The 22541-nt window shown below is 42.4% G+C and overlaps 1 protein-coding gene and 1 gene segment (V, D, J or C); both read left to right on the top strand.

Moving 5' to 3' along the window:
- LOC143655785 (T cell receptor delta constant-like) overlaps nucleotides 1–5991 on the top strand; it is a 43792-nt gene extending 37801 nt beyond the window's left edge. Inside the window, 4 exon segments of the C gene segment in view lie at nucleotides 2966–3244; nucleotides 3663–3728; nucleotides 4101–4214; nucleotides 5418–5991. Of these exon segments, the coding sequence occupies nucleotides 2966–3244; nucleotides 3663–3728; nucleotides 4101–4213 (458 nt within the window).
- Nucleotides 5992–13043: 7052 nt separating this feature from the next.
- LOC143655790 (uncharacterized) lies at nucleotides 13044–14935 on the top strand. The gene is made up of 4 exons (XM_077127238.1): nucleotides 13044–13377; nucleotides 13709–13905; nucleotides 14008–14146; nucleotides 14445–14935. Exons 1-4 carry the CDS (start codon nucleotides 13357–13359, stop codon nucleotides 14604–14606), a joined length of 519 nt encoding a protein of 172 aa, XP_076983353.1. The 5' UTR covers nucleotides 13044–13356; the 3' UTR covers nucleotides 14607–14935.
- Nucleotides 14936–22541: the final 7606 nt, after the last annotated feature.

Genomic DNA, 22541 nt, shown 5'->3' with positions numbered 1-22541 from the left:
AAAAGCATAATGAAATCTAGCTGAAAAATTACATTAATAGTTGGGGCATTCAGATCAAGGGGTCTGTGACAGGGACACTGGCTCATATTCTCCAGGAAGTTGTTTCATCCTTATATAAGTCTTGGCTAAGCTGACCAGCATGCATGCTTCATTGCAACCTGAAAACAAATGTCCTGCAGGTTAGAAGATTTTTGAGAGAGGTGGTTATGGTTAGCCTGGTCAGAATAATCAGGAGGAGGAAACATACTTCAGGATTCAGATTGAAATCTTATATTGGCAGAGGGCCTTGAAATTGTGAGTGATTTTTATTATAGATTCTTAGGAGACCAGCAGGACCCTCTTTGTGAACTTGAATCATGGATGATTCCTGAGTTTATAAATAAAGAAGGGTATATGCTTCTTTTCCATTGTTTACTAGCACATAACCTTAGCGTTAGAATAGTACTCATACAAGGAGAAATTCTGAAAATAAAATAATTGTACAAACAAATAGCAATCTGAAACCATGTTGAAATGCAATTACCCTTGTGGACCATGAAGAAAGACTGGAAATTCTTAAAAGATAAATAATTAAATCTTTAATTTTTAAATTTTAGACTACACTAGTATAAACATTTTATAAACTTCAATTTTTGGTTTATTTTAAGTCAAATATAGATTAGAATAAATATTGCAAATATATTGAGTGCCTTCCATGTTTTAAAAAAGGTTCAATTCGTTCAGTTGGACTATTCTTTCATTGCCATGATGCCCAAAAAAAATAGATCAGATAGAATACTTTTCTTTTCAAGTAATTATTTTGAGCATATAGACATGGATTGAGAAAGGGCATCTGAGAAAAATGTTTTACTAAATCAATGTGTGATGATCTAGCTGAAACTAACTACCATATTCAGAACTCAGTATCATAAGTGTATGACCTTCTTCAGACATATGCCTTGTCAGTTATGTTACATTATTCAAATTATTCAAAGCAGGCCCCCCCAGCCCAAAGTGATCATTGGCAACTGCCTGAAGAATTTAGATTTTAAAATTCCAGGTGAGCCCCAATTATCCAACTAAATCAGACTAGGATTGGGCCATACTCTTAAATAACCAAGGAGATAAGGTATTCTTTTTATGTACTAGTTTCCTTTCTCTCTAACTCATAACTCCTTTAAAAATCACTGGAATACATCTCATACCAAAGTCACTATAGTGAGCAAGAAATGCCACAGTTCTGAAAGGAAATGACACATGTGGTTTCCAGCCGTTAATGCTAAGGCTATTCATTTCTCTTATCAGCGGCTTCAGCTATGCAAGGAAACTAAGCAGTGAAGGTTTTCTCATGTGGTTGAAAACAGGTTCCAGGGAAGTCCTTTGAAAAAGTTTTGATCCCCATCTTGTCTAGAGCTAAAGGCAAAAATATAGGAACCAGATTCTTAGGAATGAGCCTCCTGCCCTGAGTGACTAGAACAGAATTCAGTCTTATGAGCTGAACTTCCCAGCATGGAAAAGATGGAGAATTCTGAGGGTGCTTTTCTGAACAGATGATTCCCTAGGAAAGACCTGATCTGTCATGGTCCATTCATAAAAGTGATGCATCAACAGGGACCACCTGACTAGTAATCACTCCCTCTCAACTAGATATAACCAATTGATTTAGTTTTAACTCTATTACCATGAACATCACAGCTGAAACCCAAATCCGGATTTGGAAAATGTATTAGAAAAATCGTATCTTTTCTGTTTATGCATTCATTACCAAGACTTTTTGTTTAACAATACCTAGTGACTTGATTGTAGGTGAAAGTATGTTGAAATTCAACATATTTTTCATTTGATATCAAGAAACCAAACTCACGTAATATTTAAATATTAAGAGCCCATATTCAAAGAAGCAATTACTGTTAAAAATTAGCAGTTAAGCTTATGATTGGAAATATATCCAGCTCACCACTCACAGGTTGATTGTCTTTCCTGATTTCAGGTACTAGCAAAGCTCTTTCTTTAGTAGACATTTAGAGATAGTCTAAGAATCAGAGTGTCCAAAGACACAAAATTTATCATAATTCAGAAACTTCAATAAGGCACAATATGAAATAATCATTACTATCTCCCTCCAAGCTTCAAGACTTTTGATTTGAAGGAAAGAAAAGAATGTATAGACAAAGAAAAAAATGCATATACAGAGTAGTAGATAGACGATAGTCCAAGGTGAGGCATGAAAGGAAAGAAGGGACCAACCTTCCACAGCTTCACTTAGAATAAAACAAGAAGGAATGGTCTTAAACTGCAACAACAGGGATAAAGGTGATATGTCTGAAGGACTTCTTGAAAATGGTAGTTGTTATTCTCTGGTAAAGGCTCAAATGAAACTTCAAGGTAGTCAGTCCCTAATTAAAGAACAAGTATTCACCTAAAGACAGGCAGATGTACTACCAAACTTCAGCAGATCCCTTCCAGTCCTTAAAAATAGTGGTGACCCCAACTGCCATCCTCAGGGCATTTGAACAGTTATGCTGTCCTTATCAGACTCTTGGTTCTTTAATTGACACAGTGCAAAATATGAGAACCTGCCTATTTTCAAGAGCTCATGAATTTAAAATAAACCAGCTGATGCAGACAGATATTCAACCTGGCCTCAATTGTCCAGAGGATTGATTAATAAAGTATAGATAACTGAAACCCAGATGAGCCAGAAACTTCTCTGTAGTTGTTAATTTCCATCTCTGCCCCTGGCCCTATCTCTTATCAGCTCCTAACTGGAGGTCAGACTGGCTGTGTTTCATTTTTACTCCCCTTGACTGTCCTTTGGTCCTTTGGTGGAAGTGCTAACAAGCCCAGATCACTAACAGGCTGCAGGGAGATCTGGATTGTAAAAGAGAACATGCTTGGCCCCCAGGGCACTGAGGTAACCAACACCCTTTAACTTCCACAAAGTTGTGAATAATCAGCTGACTAAATAAGTTGGTTATATTTGCAGAAAGCCAGCCACCTACCAAACCATCCATTTTCCTCATGAAAAATGGGACGAAAGTCGCTTGTCTGGTGAAGGATTTCTATCCCAAGGATGTAAAAATAAGTCTCGAATCATCTAAAAAGATAACAGAATTTGAAGCTAAAACCGTCACTTCTGCCAGTGGGAAGTACAGTGCTGTCAAACTTGGTCAGTTTGAGGATCCAGATTCAGTGACATGTTCAGTTCAACACAACAATGAAATCTTGCACTCCACTGACTTTGAAATGAAGACCAATTCCTCAGGTAGGTCATATCTGGCTTCAAGAAACTGGGAGAAAAGTTGGGGGAAACAAACATTGGAAAGGTAAACTCTGGGCAGTCTCTCTCAATAGGGCATCATGCTGGAAATAAAACTTAAGGCTACCTACAGTCTATCAGTGTCTGGGAAGGAAATTCTCTGCATCTCTGAGAGGGAATCTGAGATGAAGCCCATGTGGGGTCATTTCATTCCCATTTGTCCTCTTCACCAGCCATTGTCTCCTTCATGCAAACAACTATACTACTGCTACTAGTCTCTGGGATTGAAAGTCCATGGAAAAACTATTCAGTCTAATCTAGTACTGAATTCCAAAACAAAAGACTGCCCAACTTAGCATGGGGTTGACAATCCTAGTTCTTCCTAAAAATAACATGCACCCATGACCACTACTGTTTGTTCCAGGTACTTCAAAACCAAAGGAACCTAAAGACATACAGCAAAGTTCGGAGAGCTGCTATGAACCCAAAGGTTAGTTCAAATCACAGGGTCAACTTCAGGATAAATGGTTAAGAAAAACTCTGTAATTGTCAAATGGGGAACAAAAGCATCAGATTTCAAAAGAAAACTAGAGCCTTGCCTAAACACAGTTGGTTCCCTTCAGCCTCAGCGTCTCCCATCAGAGCTTACCTTATTGCAAGCATAGGTTCCCAAAAGAAGTTTGGCTGGGCAGGAGCAGCAACCGTAGGTCTCTAAAAGCCATCTGGCTCCAAGCTGGGCTTCACCGGCCAGGAAGAGTGATGGGGATTTGGTGCAGGCTGCTATCAATGGTGGGGGACCCCTTTCTGAAAAGGAATTTAGTCTCCCCCTAAAGCTACCATCTAAACTCTTGCTCATCCACAGTTCAGGCCAGTGACGTGAACATGATGTCTCTCACGCTGCTGGGGCTAAGAATGCTGTTTGCCAAGAGTGTTGCCATCAATTTTCTCTTGACTGCCAAGTTACTTTTCTTTTAAGGTAAGAATTAGTCCCTTTCTATTCCCATTTCCATCCAAACTACAGAGAACATGGGGAAAAGAGGTTTAGGAATGGTTAAGAGACCAAGAAGCATTCAAAAGTGAAAAGCACATGGAGACAAATTTAGAATTAATAAGGTGGGCTAGCTTAGGTGCTCACACAACAACATCCCATCTCCTATTATCCTTTTATATGAAGTCATTATGTAATATAATGTACTGCTTTTCTAATATTCCTGCTGATACCCCCATCTCCACCCCAGGGAGAATGCTGAAGTTAAGAAGGAGCATTTGTCTTTATCTGCTATTTTTTTTATCTGGCCCATGGGCTAGGCTCTGTTTGCAAGGCCATAAATAAAGCCTCACCTAAACAATATTCAGAGAGATGGAAGCTTTCTCTGTCAAGACCAAAAGAGCATCAGGGTCTAATCCTTAATCATATGATTCTGATGTGAGGACCAGTCTGTCTTCGGGATGAATCTCTACCCCCATCAGTAGTGCACTGCTCACTAATTAACTACTCAAGATACATACAAAGTCAGTGAGATATTAGTTACGTACCTGTTAATTGCATAGCCTTTTCAGATACTCTTCTACATGAAATTTGAACCAAAGCCTAGTTTTGCCAATGACACTTCTCCCTCTTGCTCCTTCTCCAATACTCCCAAGTAGTCTTCTGCCCATCTCCCATTCTAGGAAAAAGTCTTAGACTTAGACGAATCTGACCCAGCCTGAAAACAAACCCAATCACTTCTGAATGGGTGTCCAGCCCCACTGATAGTATACTGGCAGTCCCAAGGACACAGGCTGTATTTGAAAAGCACCAAACTGGGAATCAGAAGATCTGGGTTTAGATCTGACTTTGTCACTAACTCACTGTTACCTTGGCCATGTTGCTTCAACTGTATTAGGAAAACTAGAGTTTCTGGGCCTCAGTTTTTACATCTATAAAACAAGGGAGTTAAGAATGACTAAAGGTGAACAAAGGGGTTTCATTACTTGTGCCACAATCTGATATTGACTAGCTGGACTATTTGCATGCATAGAGGAGGAAAGCATCATGATAGATCAGTGATTTCTGCAATGGTTCAGCTGCAGCAAATATTGGCCATCTCAAGAATACATGACCCCCTACGATTCCTTCCAGCACTGACAATTTATAATTCTGTAACAGGTCGCTCTGACAACTTTTCTTTGCTTGCAGGATGACTGACATGAGGAGGTTATATTCCCTGAAAGTCTACAAAGATGCTCTTTCCTTGCTTCCAACTTCTCTGTGATTCAAGTCGACCTGCCACAGCTTAGCTTAAACAGCTGCTGCCCAAACCTGTTTTCTTTGAAAGCCATAAACTCAGCTCATCCTTCAGCCTAGTTGAAGGACAACAGTCCTGGGAAGAAGAGGTCTGTGTTCCTAACTGCATTATTGCTGCTTTATAAAGGGACCCAGGACTCATTTTTTACTTCTACAGCTGACTTGTTTTGAAAATGGAGTTTTGTTCCTTTTGACTTTCTTTGCCTCTAGAGGAAGATCCATTCTCCAGGAACAAAATAGGTCCTGGGGAAAAGAGAACACATTTACCTAAACATGAAAGATTAAAAGATTTTGCTCTACCTATGCTAAATTCGTCCCCAAACTAACAGTCTCATCTTCTCTGCTTGTGGCTTGTCCCACCCTCTGTGTTCACTTCAGTAGCCATTTTTGTGAGGCAGACACAAACTTTCATTACTTTCTGGCTTTCCTAGTACGTTACAAACACAATTACATTCGATTTCCCTAATATTCTCTGAGTAGTTAATGGAGTTTCTAAAACCTCTTCTACTTCTTCAGGCTACTAGCAGAGATCAGGGTAAAATACAGAGGAAAGATACCTCTTTCTATTGCTTTAACAACCATGAATTGACAGCCTCTAAATTCCAGGCATTGTGTTGAAGGTGCAAAAATGAATAAGAAATAAGAAGAAAAAAAAAAAAAAGATGAATAAGACGTGGGCCCTGCCTTCTAGTGGCTTGGGAGGGAAGAACAGAAATGAGACTACTAGATTTCCCTTGCAAAAACAATATCTTTCCTTGTTTTGCCTTCCAGTTTGTGCCCAGAGAATTGGAGATCGCTGGACGCTGACTCTTTTTGCCTGGGCTGTTGGTGTGGCTGGTTGCCCGATGTTCATCTCAGCTCAATGTCTGTGTTGCATTTATTAGACTGCTTTGTGTGCACCTTGCCTCTGGCTTTACTCATCGTGGAGAGTGGCCTCTGTGCAGTCTACTAGTCAAACGAAAGTCAAGCTGCGCTTCTAGGTCACACCGCAGCTTCCTGAGCCCCCAGCCCGCAGGTTCCTGCCTTGGAGCCAGCCCTGGGTTTCCTGCTGTCGCTGCTGCTGCTACTACAGCAATAACAACAGCAGCGGCAGAGCCCTGGTTGTGGCTGGTGAGCTCTGGTTCCTCTGCCTCAGCAGGGTCACAACCCTCTCCAGATGTACCCAATCAGTTAGCAGAGTCCTGGCAGCCTCTTATTGCAGTTTCCATGGCACCTAGCTGGGGTGTCAAGGAGGGGGTTATGAGATTACAAGTAGAAGAATAATCATCACCAACAGCTCTCCCTGCCCTCACCACCTGCACACTCCCACACCACGTCTTCACCACCCAGTGAAAGAAGCCAGGAGCACTATGAGTGCATGGGTTTAGGATAATCTACACAGACAAGCTGGGTCCATCCAGGGAAAATCAATAAATGATTCCATACCACTTCACCTCAAATGTATAAAAAAACACCTATTTGCACAACATTAACATCTAAAAGAACACTTGCCCTCATTTCTTCAGATGAAAAATATATATTCCTAAGAATATATATTTGGATCCTTGTCCAAAGTCATTCAGTGAGCCAATGATATATGCTAGGAGCAGAACTGAGGTACCAAGAGTGTCCCTCCAAAGTTCATTTCACAAGAGCACCCACATCCTGCAATGAGAGCCAGGTCTCCATGTGAATACCAGCTAGGTTGCCCTTTGGGAATGTCCTATATTTAATATATAATTGAGCCACCCTCTGGCCCACTTTGACCATCAGTAGAAAATATCCCCACACCATGAATTTCTGCTTCCAAAAGGAACCTGCGAAAAAGACTTAAGGCAGAGTCAGAGGAGAATGTGGCTGCCTTCAAGTCTGGAGACCATTTCACTATACATTATAGACTTCATTTCACATGCAGCACCTTGTTTCAGTGTGACAACAACCCCAAGATAGTTTTCCAGGTGGTAGTTACACACACTCAGTGGACTGCAGAACAGAAGCCCCCGGGAGTTAAATCACTTGCCCAAGTCCATTGAATTCCAATGTTCTTTCTATTCCTTCATAGAGTGATTGTTCCTTGCCTGCCTGTTTTTGAAGCCAAAACTGCTGCCCAAACCATATGTTGATAAAAACCCTTCTTGGGTGCCAGAGAGAGCCAAAAAAGTGCAGCCCCACAGCGCTGACTCTGACACTGTCACTATCCAGCCATATGACCCTGGGAGCTTCCCCTCTCCCAGTTCTGTCACTAACCAGCCATATGACCGTAAGAATGTCCCATCACCCCAGTTCTGTCTGTAACCCTTTATATGACTTTGAGAATGTCCCTTACTTCTCTGGATTTCAGTGATATTTCCTATAAATGATGTCTAAGTCCCCTTCCTTTCTAAAATTGCATCTACTAACTTTAATTGTTCTTTCCAAGTAGAGAATTCAATAGAAGTAGAGGAAGAAGGGACCATTTCCCAGGAGCTGAAGGTCTATCTTTTTGACATCATATAGTTGTTTTCTCCTAGAGGCAATTATCTCCTCTGGGGACACCACTGAGCTCCAAATTCAGGGACTTTGGAGCTGGGATTCAGGAGTTCACAGACAACTTTCTAGGAGTAACTCAATGCTCTCCAGTGAAAGGAAAATGCTCACCAAAAGTGATAAATAAAATGGAGGGCCAAAGAACATCCAGGAGAAATAAGGTGATGGGCTGTAAGAAGGCAAAGAAAAATGGTAAATTGGGGAAATGTTTTAAGGTAAATAACTTTGCATTCAATTTGATTCTTAATCTGAAAACAGATGGTGGTTTGGATATGTGTGTACCCCAGAAAAACAAACACACCCTTTCCTGTGGGTGTGAATCCATTGTAAATAGGACCCTTTTGATAGGGTTACTTAAGTTAAGGTGTAGCACACTTCAAATAGCATGGATCTTGATCCTATTACTGGAGCCCTTTACAAGCAGAATGAAATTTAGACACAGAGAGAAAGCCACAAATGGAGTAGCCAGAAACTGAAAGTCAACAGAACCAGGAGGAGAAGAGAGGGGCCAGATGAGGTCACCATGTGCATTGCTATATGACAGAGGAGCCAGGGGCCAGGGCTCACTGGCAGCCAACCCCAGAATGCCAGCCATTGGGAAGAAAACATCACCTTGATGGTGGCTTGATTTGGACTTCTCCTAGCCTCAAAAGCATGAGCCAATACATTCCTGCTGTTTAAACCAGCCCATTGCATGGCATTTGCTTTAGTGATGAGGAAACTAAAACACAAACCAATTCACAATAATGGATAAATGGTAATGGAGACTAACATAAAGGCAATTCTGATGGCATCTCCTTAGATTGCACTGTTCTAAGTACTTGCAGTGTTCTGGAAACCTCACAGCAAAGACAGCACAAATTTGTCAGGCCCCATTCTACATCAGGCATGGCCTGGGCACAGGGGACACAAAGATGATCCCTCAACCACGCAGGTCTCCTTTCCCCACCAAGAGTCACTCGGGTAGCAAAGCCCACTGAACAGGGAGGTGCCCTGCTCCATCTGAAGCCAGGGTGCACCCCTGGATGCAACCAGACCTTAAGTTACTCATCAGACACTTAAGGGCACCTGAAAAGACCAGGCTGGGTAGGACACAAAATGACTAAGAGAAAGAAAGGGATCTTTCCAAAGAGGGGTTCTGCTGAGCTGGCCCATGTCCTAGGGGGTTGTGTGTAGACTTCCTGAACACCTGTGTCACTGTGCGAGTTGTGGCACAGTAGTAAGTGGCAGCGTCTTCAGCCCTTGTGGAGATCACCAAGTGGAAGGTATTCTGGGTCAGATTGCGCTCTACAGAAAATCGGCCTTGAGTAAAATCTGCATCTTGGGATAATGTGTTATCCCTGTAAAGGACAAACTGAAAGGAATGACCTGGCCTCATTCGGTACCAGAATAAATTTGGGTTTGTAAGTTCATTTTCGTAAGTGCAAAACAGTACCACCTCTTCCCCCATCTTCACTGCCTTGTCCAGTGGACCCAACTGGTTGATGCTGTTACAGAACACACCCTTACCTGTAAAGAGGAGAAATTAGAAAGAAATGCATGGCTGCACTCCTGAGATGCTGGGACAGGCACAAACCCAACCCATAGGAAACTCAATGGACAGAGACAAGGGAAAGACACAGACAGGAAAATCAAAGGCAGAGAATGTTGAAAAACCAAGTGTAGGAGAGAAAGAGAAGTCAAGCCTTTGAAAGTGAGAGAAAGGAAAATGGGGTTATAGAATGAGAGGACCATACACGAATTTGCTTACCAAAAAACAAAAGACTAAAACCTGTCATCAGAATCATTTTCATTTCATATCAGGGCAGAGGATATAGAATTAAAGAGGACTTGAGAAATCTCTGAGACCGTCTTAGGCTCTCTGGGGGGAAGGAGATGGGATGGAAATGAGAGGAGACAGCAGCTCTGACAGTCATGTGATTGTAACTCTCTGAGGTAAATGCCTCCAGCCAATGAAACTACCACTGTTAATGTTATTTTGGTCCTCAATCCATCTTGTACCCTCATTTTTGTAAAACACAGTGAAAATGATTTAAAAGAAATAAAGGAAGGAAAGAGAAAATGACAACATGCTTGGATGTCAAATCGCTATTAAAGTAGCTTATTCTCCATTTCTGTAGCCTGTGGTTGCAGACCGTTAACAGTTTGAGGACTTTGCCTGCCCATGAATCACACTTCCAGCAACCCTGCAGCACAGCACCTAGCACAGCTGCTCATCGTTTGCAGCTGCTCAATAAATGGAATAAGTGAATGAGTACCTTGGGCAAGTCTTTTGCTCCTCTGTGTAAAGAGGGAAGGAAGGGGGTTGGACAAGATAATTTTGAAAATGTGCCCTAGCTCTGAATTCGAGGACTCTTTGGTTTCAGGTGCTTGAGGACTAGGAGAGGGGGTATCCTGATCCTGAGAATGCTTAATTCCCTCTATCATTAGACCCTTTGCAACATACATGAGCCCCCAGCTGGAGAATTCTCCCCCAAAGCAGGGCAACCCAATAGATGACCGGGCACAAAACAGTTACACACTTACTGCCCATGTGGGAGCTGGGGTGGCTGGAGCCCTGGAGGCCAGTCCCTCAAAGTCATGTGCCATACAAATAATATTTTCCATGTAATCCATGACACAACAAAAGCTGGGAAGCACTGCCATACAGAATATAAGACCAACCAACTCACACCCCCAAAACCTGGGAGGGTTTCTAGGAGTTCCTTCATTTCCCTTTTCCCTTTCCCTTTCCAAATTCATGAGTAGTTCTATCCTGAAAATGTATTTCCAGTCCATCTATTTCTCTCCATCTACTCTGTCACCACCTCCTCCAAATACATCAATACATTGCAATAAACTGCAAACTTCCCCTGCGTCTGCTCTGGTGCCCCAACCATCCATTCTCCAGGTCCTTGTAAAATGTGCATCAGGTGATGTCAAAACTCTTCTCCTAGACCTGTAAAAGCCCTGCACAGGATCTAGCTCCTGGATCGTCTCCAACCTTCCCTCTTCACACCCCCTCCTCTCCCTCTCCTGCCCCTTCAGCTTCTGCAGCTTTTTCTTCCTTCCTCTATTTGCCTAGCTCTTCTGTTCTCTGAGACAGTGGGCCCCAATTTTACTCAAACATCAGCTCAAAGAAGCTTCCCCTAGCGGTTCGTAGTAGATAAGTCACCCATGCCACACCTAGGTGCTGCTCTTCTCTTCCTTCATAGCACTACTTGTAATCATTGGATAAATAATGCTTCTTTATTATTTGTCTCTCCCATCTCACTCCCCCTCCCCCATACATGCACCATAAGGTAAGCTCCATGAGGGCAGAGACCTTCTTTATCTTTTCACTGATCAATCTCCAGCCCCTAGGATTTTGTCTGCCATATGTCAGGCCATCAATATTTGTGGAATAAAAGAATGCCTGGAGTTCAATTCCCGGAGCTTGCTCATGCCAAAAAAAAAAAAAAAGAAAAGAATGCCTGGATAAATGTGCCAGATTTAGCAAATAAAAATATGGATGCCCAGTTAAATTTGAATTCCAAATTTAAAAAAATGGGTGTGTGTGTGATATTTGGGTCATGCCATATTTAGGACATACTCATACTAAAAAAGGTATTCATCGCTTATCCAAAATTCAATTTTAGCTGTGTCCTGTCCTGGTAATGCTAAGCAGGGAGAACATCAGAAGTAAACACCAGACAATCCAAAGTCCCACCATGAGCATCTCCAGGGTCCCTGGGCATGGGAGGGGAGGGTCTCAGGGCAGTCGGGCTGTCCCATCTGCACAGAGGCTGCTTGACCCGCACTGCCACCTGCCGGCAGGGATCCCTTCCCTGGGAACCCAGCCCTCTGCTGGTGGAAATTCATTTCAGAGCTTCCAGATCCATTGGTTCTGCTCAGTCTCTGCTCTAAAGGTGTCACCCATGCTTGATATGTATAAGAAATGGAGTGGTACCTCCTGATCTAGATGGTAAGTGCTTTCCAGCTAAACCGTTACTCCTCTTCTGACTGTGCGACCTCAGTCACATCTGACCAAATACAAGCAGGGAGAAGTGGGCTTCCTGAACCCTCTCTGCAACTGAAAATGTATCTCCTACACGAGGTTCAGACCTGTGTCCTCCTTGGGGTGGCATAATAATGACTCTTCCTGCCCAGGTGTCCTTCCCTGAAGGGAGGGCACTTCTCAGGATGGCAGCACACATCATGGCTAAGGGCAGCACTAGAACCACACTGTCTGGGTTCACATCAGCTCCAGCATTTACTTACTGCGTGACCTTAAACAATGGTCTAACTTCTCCAAGCCCCAATTTCTCTATATGCAAAATGGTGAAAATAATAATAAGCTTTTCCACAGGACAACTGGGAAATTAAGTGAAAAAATACACCCAGCAAATGATCTATGAACATTAGATATTGCTGATTCTATTGTCATTTTCATTAAATAGACTCATGAATATAGTTCCTGAGAGATTTGTTCTCATCAAAACTGCTCAGAGAAAAAGGTGCAGAGGAAACCTAAAAAAAAAACAAAAAGTAATAATAAATTGTGGAATCTGGCAAAAGGCACATTGTACCAATGAAGGGTAAAAAAAAAAGTGACTCACACCTTGAATTTGTTGTCAGCGCTGCAAGTATGTCCTAGAGCTCTGCGTTCCTCAGAGAACTGAGCAGCAGCTATGTTCTCCCCCAAAGCCCTGAGAGCATTCAGGGCATGAGAAATGAATTTTCTAGTCTACTCTTCTTATGTCTTCTAAGAGTCGCAACAGACTCCTTCATGAGAGATTGCAATGCACAATAGAATAAATCCAAAGTCTAGGGATAAGGGTGACCCTCCAGAATGAATAACCCATTACAGACTTATTATCCTTGAATTTCTATCCCCTTTAAACTGATTCTGAGCAGCTCCCCGAGGCAGTGAGTGCCTTGTAGGCAACCACCTACCCTCTGGTGAAGCAGGACTGCCTTCAATTAGCCCAAAACCACCCCACTAGCTTCAAGAGGGGCCCTTGGACCGGAGGGTGCCAAGGGATTTGGTAAATAAGGTCAACCAGTCCCCCCTGCTGGGTTGCTAATCACTCCTATCACGCAAAAAACGGGAACTTTTCTCCCACTTTGCTGAGGTGGTGGCTTTGTTTCTGACATTGCAGCGCCCTCTGTTGTGCCGATTACCCATCTCCATAAATAGGTCATACTGGTGGCTTACAGAAAATAGGTCAGGAAAGAAAAATATTCTTTGTTCACTACTTAAGTCAAAGCTGTTGCTTCTGTTTTCATTTACCTTTCAACCCTGACACTGGCAGCTGCTTCTCTGTGGGCCCAAAAGTCCCATCCCTCACAAGTCACTCAAGAGGATATGAGAAAGCACCCTAAGAAGGTAGATGGGCATTTTCCTGTCAACGAAAAGCCTACTGCAATAGTAGAGGAATTGGGAAAATTCATTTGGATGGATATGGACAAGTGGCAATCTCTTTCTTATGAACAATAGAAACTAGAAACGTGATTAAAACGGGAAATCTTAGAAAGACCTGAATTGTGGCAATGGGAGCGAGTGGTCTAGAGAAAATGTCCCTGCATCACTTTCTTCTTATACCACATTCCAATCCAAGACCCCAGGACAAGGCCTAGGCTGACAGAAAGAAGCATGCCAGGAAGGGGTTGGCATCCAGGAGACTGCCAGCCCTCCGTGTTTTCTCTTCCACCCTCAGGCAGGGGGAGCACAGTGGTCACCCAAGACCTTTGCTTTGGGCAAGAATGAGTATGAGGAACCTACCATGGTTTGTTGCCCAATGCCCACTACAACGCCGGTGTTTGAGGAAAAGCTATGGAGAAGAAGGACACGCCATGGTCTTGCTGTTGCCTCCGCTAGAGTAGCCTGTGGAAAGAAAAGTCTTGATCAAACCAGGTTAGCGATGGTTTTCCTGATGGCTGTGTGAGCCCTGGCCTAAATCTGGCCAACCAGATTTCTCATGCCATTGGTGGTATCTTTTCTCCAATTATTCCCTAGGGCAGGGAGGGAAAACAGGTTATATCTCCACTACCGATTTGTAATGCCTATGCAAAGCTACAAAGGATTCCGAGGCCATGTCGAGAATTGGAGGAAAAGAGTAACGTGTCTATCACTGCCTTGGGGGCAGGAGCCAGAGGTAAGCCACACCATTGCATATTTGTCATCCGTGCTCTAGATGTCATTCCCTGTAAAGAGTCTTGCAGAGAAAGAATGATCAGAGCCAACTCTCTGCTGGATCATCCTTTTGGTAAAGGGCAGATTTTTAAATCTCTATCTTTTCCTTGACTTCCCTAGGATCTCATGGGCCATTTCCCCCATTATCAATTGCTGTTGTCTGCAGCCTAAGAAACAAAATGTTTAAAATGAATTAGAAGGTTTTATCTCTCTCTCTAAAATTGCAAACTATGTACCAATATCAAACTCCTCTCTTCTAGGACTCGCCCAGTGCTGAACAGAGACAATGGTACCCTGGAACGGCTCGGACCATTTTTTCCCATAGAGCCACCAGGTTGGGAGACTGTGCAGGAAAGACCCTTGTCCTCCTCAGTCACATAAAGGGAGCAGCAAAAGGCAGGCCTGGAACTCAGCAGTCCTGACTCTATTTCAAGCTCTGCCTCTACCTACCTATATGATCTAAAGACAATTTGCCCCTCAGGGCTTCAGTTGCTTCATCTGTAAAATGAGTCCTTTGGACCAGGCAGAAGCTAAGTTCCCTTCCAGGTCTAGCATTCCAGAATGCTAATGGATAAAGCTACAGTTCGGATCAGGAAGCATTATTCGTTTATGTCCCCCTGTGCATGTTGCTTTAAATCCTCATTGCCCAGCAAGGGGAAAAAGCCAGGCATGCTTCCTCATATGGGGGCAGCATAATTTCTTGGTTCAATACATGCAACTCATCAAAGCCTGGGGATCCAGGCCCAGATGCCAACGTGGAATCCAGTTATTATTGCATCTGGAAGAGACAAAAGTGCTGAAAACAGCCTTTGGGAAAAACATCCATTTGGTAAAAAGAAAAAGAGCGCTCTGCAGAGTGCAATAACATTTGCTATCTTATCATCTTCATCCCTGAAATCCACTCTGCCTATTCCTATCTCTGCTCTGAAAGAGGGTAGAAGGGAAGACCATAATGGGGAAAGGGGGCATCTGTGGGGAACAGAGGGGCATCTCTGTCAAGTGAGGAACAGGGGCAAAGTTGAAGCTGCATCTCTTTCAACCATGCTGATGCTTGTGGTTTTTGTAAAGGTGCTCGATCCTGTGGGAACAGGGTTCATAGAAAACTGGCATTTGGAGCCAAGACCAGGGGAATCATGAAATTCAGCAAGAAACATTTGTCAGAATTAATTTTTTTCATCTGAAAATTATCCAAGAGAGATTCAAGTGTTTCTCAAGGAATAGGAACAAAAGATAAATGTGCAATACGATTCAATTTAACAAATCTTTGTTAGGTGCCTACAGTTTTTCCCAAGAATCATCTGGGCCAGTTTCTGAAGAGACGTTGTTATGGCCATAAGCAAGTCCTTCTTAGTGCTGGCCCCAGCACTAAGCATTGCCCATGGCCCCAGTGGATGAAAATGATAATAGACTCACACTGTTAAGTGTGGCCCTGAAGCAGCTTAGCTTCAAGGGAACAAAAAGAAAAAACCTCTTCACAACGGCATAATCTACAACACCAGGTCATCAAAAACGTCATTTTATGATTGCTTTACCATGTACTTCATTATTTCGTAGGGCTGGTTTATCTTCTCAGTTGCAAGTTTTCTTAAGCTGAACTATAAAGTTGATAGGGGAAAATGTTATTAGAATCATAGATTTTTGAAATTAGCCTCCCAGGAGTCAACCTAGGAGAAGTGGCACTTTTTGTCTTTCATAATGAAAAAGGGTGCCTGGCATGTCTGGTACATTTAATGGCCAGAACCCATCGTGAACCACCAGATTCGTGGTTTTTATAAATTTGTACAACAGGATGGGGGACAGGAAGCAACTCGGTTCTTTGGGTACAAGGGTCTCAGCTCTCTGTAAAGCCAGGAAAAGACTTTGGGTGATTCCATGTTTGGTCCTGCTCACTGCACAGCCTGAGTCCTGGGCTGCATTAACAGGACAGGAACAATCCTAAATGCCCACCTGGCTCACAGATCTGGCTTCCTACGGGGCCCCAATCACACTAGACAGAGCACCATGGGCACTAATGGTCCAATACTAAGAGGGACTTTTGGTAAATGGCCCAGGCACTATGAGAAGGGCGCTAAGATGCTCAGCGTTGAGAAGGGGATTCAGTTAACAGCAAGCCTGGGTAAATACCTTCATTTCAAAAGTGGTTTTAGCACAATCTCCTCGGTAGCTAACACCTGGCAACTAAAGGGCACTTGGCTGGATAGTGAATTCCCTTATCTGGGTGGGAAAAAGCTATAAAGGTCAGCCCACCTTTCTGCAGGTAAGTAAGAGCCTGGAGTTTATGTAAAGGCCTCATTTCCTGTGGGACTCAGGCAAAACCTAGTAAGTCCTAGCTTTAAACCAAAGGTGCTGGTTTATTTGGTTTGCTTTTTTAATTATCTGGAAGCTTCAAAGAAAGAGCATTTCTCCCTGAGGATGTGATTCCAAAATTTTGACTTCAAACTTCTAAAAAGATCGAATGTTAAGGCAGATGGTAGACTTGGAAAACTAATTCTTCCTCTAATTACTTTTCATTTGCTTGTTTATTTTGTTTAAGAAGTGGAGAAGAGGGAAAAAAATATTTTCACAGCATTTTTTGGATAAATTAAATCCAGTGACTCAAATCAAAGACTTTGCTAAAGATGACTTAACTCACCTCTTTAATTGTGCCAACCAGAACAGTAAAACTCGGAGAGGTTTCAGATTTGCTCAAGGTCACATGGTTGAGCCTGGTACCAGAGTCCAGAGTAAAGCCAGGACGGCTCAGAGCTCTGCCCAGGCAAGACCCAAGGGAGAGAAACCAGAGTGGTCCTTGGCTATGACACATCACTTGCATCCCAGACTTCTTCATCCAAACAAGACTTAGTGTACTCCAAATAAAATCCTAAGTTGCAAAGGGAGCTAAAATCATTCTGCTTCTTGGAGGGAAAAGTTAGCTGCAGTAGGAACCATAACTAAACATGATAGGAGCAGCCAGTTGCATACCGAGGCAGAGGTGGGAAAAGCCAGGACAAAAATGCTAGTCTTGTCTTCAGACAATGACTCTGACCATCAAACACTGCCTATAAATTCTGCATAGCTGATTCCCAGTGGGAGTTTTTATTTCCATCATAGATTGCATCTGCTATGTGATTGCTTCGGACCACAGAATATGTATACAGAATTGACCAGCTGAGCTTTCTGGTGCCTTAAAGGGGCAATCACATCACCTGATATACCTCTTAGCCCTGAAACCCAAGGCTACCAGAGATCAAAATGCCATCACCTGTCCTTTTTCTCAACTTGGAGATTGACGAGAAATTCTAGTTCTTGGAAAGCTCTGCCAGGCTAGGTTCATTAAGTTAGCACCACAGGTTTTTGCAAAGCTCCTCAACACAGTGTGACATATACCAGTGGCTCCAGGATGATATTTGGGAAAGGAACTCGGCTCACAATAAATTTTGGTAAGTGAAGGATAGAATTGGACCCTCTTCTTGAATGTGATTGGATTTCTTTTTTCTTAGTGAACTAATGGGGTTGTAGCTTCTTGCCCCATCCCTGCTAATATTCCAGGGCCATCTGGCTATGTGATGCCCTCATTCGCATACCTCCTTCAATGGTCACCCAGTGGAAGTGTCCCCATGCAGCCAGATACAGCTCTTTCTAAAATCTCACAAAAGCACTTAAACACCTGATTAAACTGTTTAGTAGCTTTTCTGTTGTGTTGTCCTCATACCCCGCTGGTTTATAAGTTAGAGGTAGAGAAGGGCTCAAGGACTTTGAGACTTCTAGGTCATTGTGAAAAGAGGAATGTCAATGCTGTGTTTGGTTTCTTGGGAGGAAAATAATAATAATGATTTATTAAGTGCTTACCACGAGCTAGGCAACATGCTATATGCTTTCTACTCATAATCAAATTTAATCTTTATACCAGCTCTGGGAATTAAGTGCTATTATTACCCTCATTTTATAGAACAGGAAACAATCACAGAGAGGCCCAGTAGTTTGTTCAAACTGACACAGCATAAAAGAGGACCTGGAATTTGATTCTTGGCGTTCAAATTCCAGAGCTAAATATTTATTAGTGGGAGGATTATGTTTGGGGAAAAAGTCACTGAAGCTTTGGTCTCCAAAGTTGCTAAACTAATACCTAGAGAAGTATGCTGTCAGCAAGTAAAGCCAAAGATTGATCAACAGGTCCAGTGAAGCCTAGTTACATATTCCTAATCCTTGCACCAACATTGCTAAGCAGTTATTTCCCCAATTTACAAGTGAGGAAACTGAGGCACAACAAGTTAAGGAACTTGCCATGGGTTTCAAACCCAAATCTCTCTGATCCCAAAACCTGAGCTCTTTTAATATACTGCAGCCACACACCTGCTAAATAAATCATAGCTAAGTATATAAAAAATGTATGCATGTAGGCATACATACAGACGCACACACATAATCCAACCAGCTGTTGGGTAAAAGAATGGTGAAAACTTTCCCATAGTGCCTCTCTCTTTTCAGGAATAGCCATATAATGTTACATCACACAATATCGTGTTTCTGCCTTTCTGTTTCCCCTGGGAGAGCGCGAGAGCCCTGGCTCCAATCAGGCCCAGCACTTGGTGGAAGGGTCTGGATGGGATTTGGAAAGCAGTCTGTAGGGGTGTAAATCAGAGCGGATTCAAACGACTTATCTTTGGAATGGGGACGCAACTAGCAGTAAATGCAAGTAAGTCTGAATAGCTAATGTTTCTAAATTGTCCTCTGGAACCCAGATAACTGAGTTTTCTATTCGGTTTTATAACCAAAGTCCGGACCGCAGCAGTTTGAATCCTATTAATGGTTTCCATCAAACAAATTGAAATCAATTATAAGAAATTTATTAATTTGTCATGGGACTAAGAGAAAATTGACTAGCTTCTCTGAGCCTGTATTTCATCCTCTATGAAGTGGGGTAGGCAGTTTCTGCTCCTGTTTTACCAAAGCAGGTGTGCAGTAGGGGACTACTGGCACATTTCTGGTAAAGCGACAATAAGTGCAAGGGAAAGGGAAGGCTCCCTACCCCCAGCAGGTGATTAATAAACTCCATACCAATCCCTCATTATAAAATGCTGGTTTATAAGGGGGAATTTGGGATGACAAAGGAATATTTAAGTAGGTAGCAAGTGGAGTTGGGGCAACTGAGTTTTTGTAGAGTCTTGTGTCATTGTGTGATTCTGGAGGCAATAAGCTGATATTTGGACAAGGAACAACTCTGAATGTTAGACCAAGTAAGTTTTAAAGGTTATTTACTTCCAAACATAAGTCACCACTCTTAGAAATTCAGTGAAAGGTAAATGAATTATTCACACAATAGTCTTCTGGGGGTTGTTGCCACACCCTTTCTAGTGAAAATGACAAAGGGGCAACCCCTGACTGGACCCCCTTTAGGACTCTTTCTTCAACACCTTTAAGCACTTGGGAATGTTAAGCTTGTTTGGTTTTTCTCGTTTGTTTGTTTGCTTGTTTTATATGCTGTATGGCAGGGTCACATTTCATTCCTTTTCCATGTGAGTGTCCCATTATCGCAGCACCATTTGTTGAATTGTTTGTTGGTTGATCTGTTGGTTTCTTTGCTTGTTTTGCTTTGGAAAGTGCATGGGCTGCAATGGAACCTGGGTCTCCCGCATATCTCCCAGATGAGATAAGTTTGTTTTTTATAACATTGGAGATAGTGTCCGATGAATGGAATCTGAATTGAATCATTAGTGTGTAGGGGCAGAAAGCAGGAAAGAAAGGACCTAATCCAAAAGGAGACAGTGTGATGGGACCTATTGATAAAAACAACTAAATGACCCATTTACACATTATCTGCCTTGTCTTTCCGAGGCTTCATGTCGATGCAATTAGGAAAAGAACTGTCTAATCCTGGTGACACTCAAAGTGTTGGAGCCAAGCTAGTTGGGTAAAGCCACGTTCGATTTTCTGGTGCTGGCATTGTTGATGTTAGGCTGATATTTAGGGAAAGGGGAAGATTGAAAGCAAGAATTCAGATTAGTCAGAAAGATCATGAACTTCTGATAATATGCTCCAGAACTCTGTTAACTGTGTTTCTAATTGGATCTTCATGGGACTTTTTCATCCCTGCATCAGCTGAGTTTTTGGCATCAGAAAAGCCCCTTTTGGAACCCACTTATTTCTGTGCCTCTCAGTGAGAAGGAGGAAACTGAGGATGCAAGTGTGAAAGATGACAATCCAGAAGAGAGAACAATCTCCTTCTTCATCTTTCAATACCCAGAGGGATATTTTGTATGCAGTCCCAATAGACAAAACTAATTTCACTTAACTTGAACATAGCTGAAATTTTTCTCCACGAACACTCTTAAAAGAAGACTTTGGGGAACTCCCTATTTTCTACAGCAGTAATTCTGAAAGTTTCCGACCATAAAGGTGCTGCAAAGCCCAGGTGTCATTAGACAACAGAAACTCATTCCAGACAATGACTTGGGGTTTACCTTTTGTTCTAAATTCCTAAAAGATATAAACTATCCAATCAGCACCTCAAAATAAAGCTTCTACTTTCTTGGCCAAATTACGATCCACATTAGAAAGACAAAAATTGGGATGTCCTAGAGAATATCATGTTATCTTCATATGGCCTTCCCGAAGTCCTAAAGTAAAAAACAGTAGAAGATGTAAACATATTTTCATGCTGACCTATGTGTCCAGTGACTAAGTAGGGTCCAGGGTAGATCAGCTGCTGTGTTTCCCAACTGGGTTTGAAATTTAGAGTCCTCTGGATATTAGAAATGATAATCAGGGGAAGATGCATGCAATTCCACTTTTATTTATAATTCTCATCTCTCCCAAAGAACTGTTATAAATTCCTCCCTGAAGGTGTTACATTCATCCTTCTTTGAATTTCTTTATTTGTGATGTGTACAGAGATGACATATTACTTGAGATTCAAAAAACATCCATGAGATTTACCTTAAGCTTTCCCTGTCAGAGAGATGCTAGGAGCTAAAAAGAGGGGAAGTTGACATTTGAGAACTAGATTAAAAAGGAAATCCAAACTAATCCCAAAAAGCAGTGCTCAGTAGATTGTTATTTAGATATAAACATGTCAACCATGCATGCCTAGTTGGATAGGACCAGACTGTCCCTATCTTGGACTTGCCTGAGAGAGTAATAATAAATGTTTGCCCCAGTCCTGTCTTGAGTAGAGAGAAACATCAGCCTCTGGCCCTAAAAATTCCTTGTGATTTAGTCTATTTCAATAGTTTATCATTTGTACACTGTGTTCTGGAAGTAACAGAAAAAAGTGCATTACTCTCTCCTGCAAATGGAGATGAAATGTAAATTTAGGTTGTAAATATATGACTGCAATAAATAGATAGCACAAAAAAAAAAGATGAAGAAATTAGAAACTTGCTACATTTCTCTAACCCTAAAGGGGATGTTTTTATAAATAGTTTTAGAACTTTTGAAGGGGTGGGAGGAGAGAGGAGCGCACAGGCGAATAGATTTTCTCCTAATCCTCTTTATTTTGCAAAACTGGAAACTGTTCTTCAAATTTCCCTGTGCAGAGGAGAGAAACCATGTCTGTTTTAAGATTAAGGGGCATGTGGCTAGGTGTCTCTTATAATTGGTTTTGAGGAAGGTGTCCTGTTAGTGACAAGTGCTGGCAATGCCTTGGCTGAAGTAAGGGGATAAGTGCAAAAATAAATCCGAGTGTGGTGGGGCTAGAAGTTCTCGCCCAGCAGGGTTTTCCCACAATTTTCTGTATTTCCTCTTAACCTCTCCTGTCTTAGCCCGATGGATTCGGTCCCAGGCTAGCAAGCCCTCTGATTCAAACCAGAATTCAAGAAGGAAGTCAGCTTAACTTCCCTCAGAAGACACAGCGTATTCTGACTTTAAAGAGTCTTTTTAATCGAGCTCTGTTGAGGCTAAAGAAAGATGGGAGAGAAAAAGTTAAAATCCTCTGAAGTGAAAATAAAGATGTTAAATATTCAGCTGGCAAGAGATTGAAAAATCTGGTACGTGTCTACAACTGCTAAAGGAGACTTTGTAAAGGAGAAAAGAGCAACCCCAAGGAGACACTTTGTCCTAAACTTCTGCAGTTAGTGAGATTTAGACCATTTTCTTTGGCAGGCTCAGGGCTGCTGGGAGAACGGATCAGGCACCCCCTGCAGGGTAGACGAGGGGCACGCCTGCGGTTTGTGTAAAGCTCTTTGCTATGGTGTAACTCAGGGTCTGCTGGCCAGAAGCTGGTATTTGGGCAAGGAACCAGACTGACCATCTATGCACGTAAGTATGAAAGGGGGCAGCTACATGTGGCTCATGACAGCCTTTTTCATTTTACTCCATGTCCTGCAAGCTCTCCTGGAGGGGCAAATACTCTTTGTGCTTGCATCATCAGAGGCAGGCAG

This window comes from Tamandua tetradactyla, chromosome 14 (assembly GCF_023851605.1).
Source record: "Tamandua tetradactyla isolate mTamTet1 chromosome 14, mTamTet1.pri, whole genome shotgun sequence".
NCBI classification, from domain to species: Eukaryota; Metazoa; Chordata; class Mammalia; order Pilosa; family Myrmecophagidae; genus Tamandua; species Tamandua tetradactyla.
This window is presented reverse-complemented; position numbering and strand designations above follow the sequence as displayed.

Excerpts from the sequence above, each read along its gene's own strand:
- LOC143655790 (XM_077127238.1), top strand. The coding sequence starts at position 13,357 with ATGAGAAAGCACCCTAAGAAG. Across the intron at positions 13,378-13,708 it reads TGAGAAAGCACCCTAAGAAG|GCAGGGGGAGCACAGTGGTC; the intron begins GTAGATGGGCAT and ends TTCCACCCTCAG. Across the intron at positions 13,906-14,007 it reads AAAAGTCTTGATCAAACCAG|GGCAGGGAGGGAAAACAGGT; the intron begins GTTAGCGATGGT and ends ATTATTCCCTAG.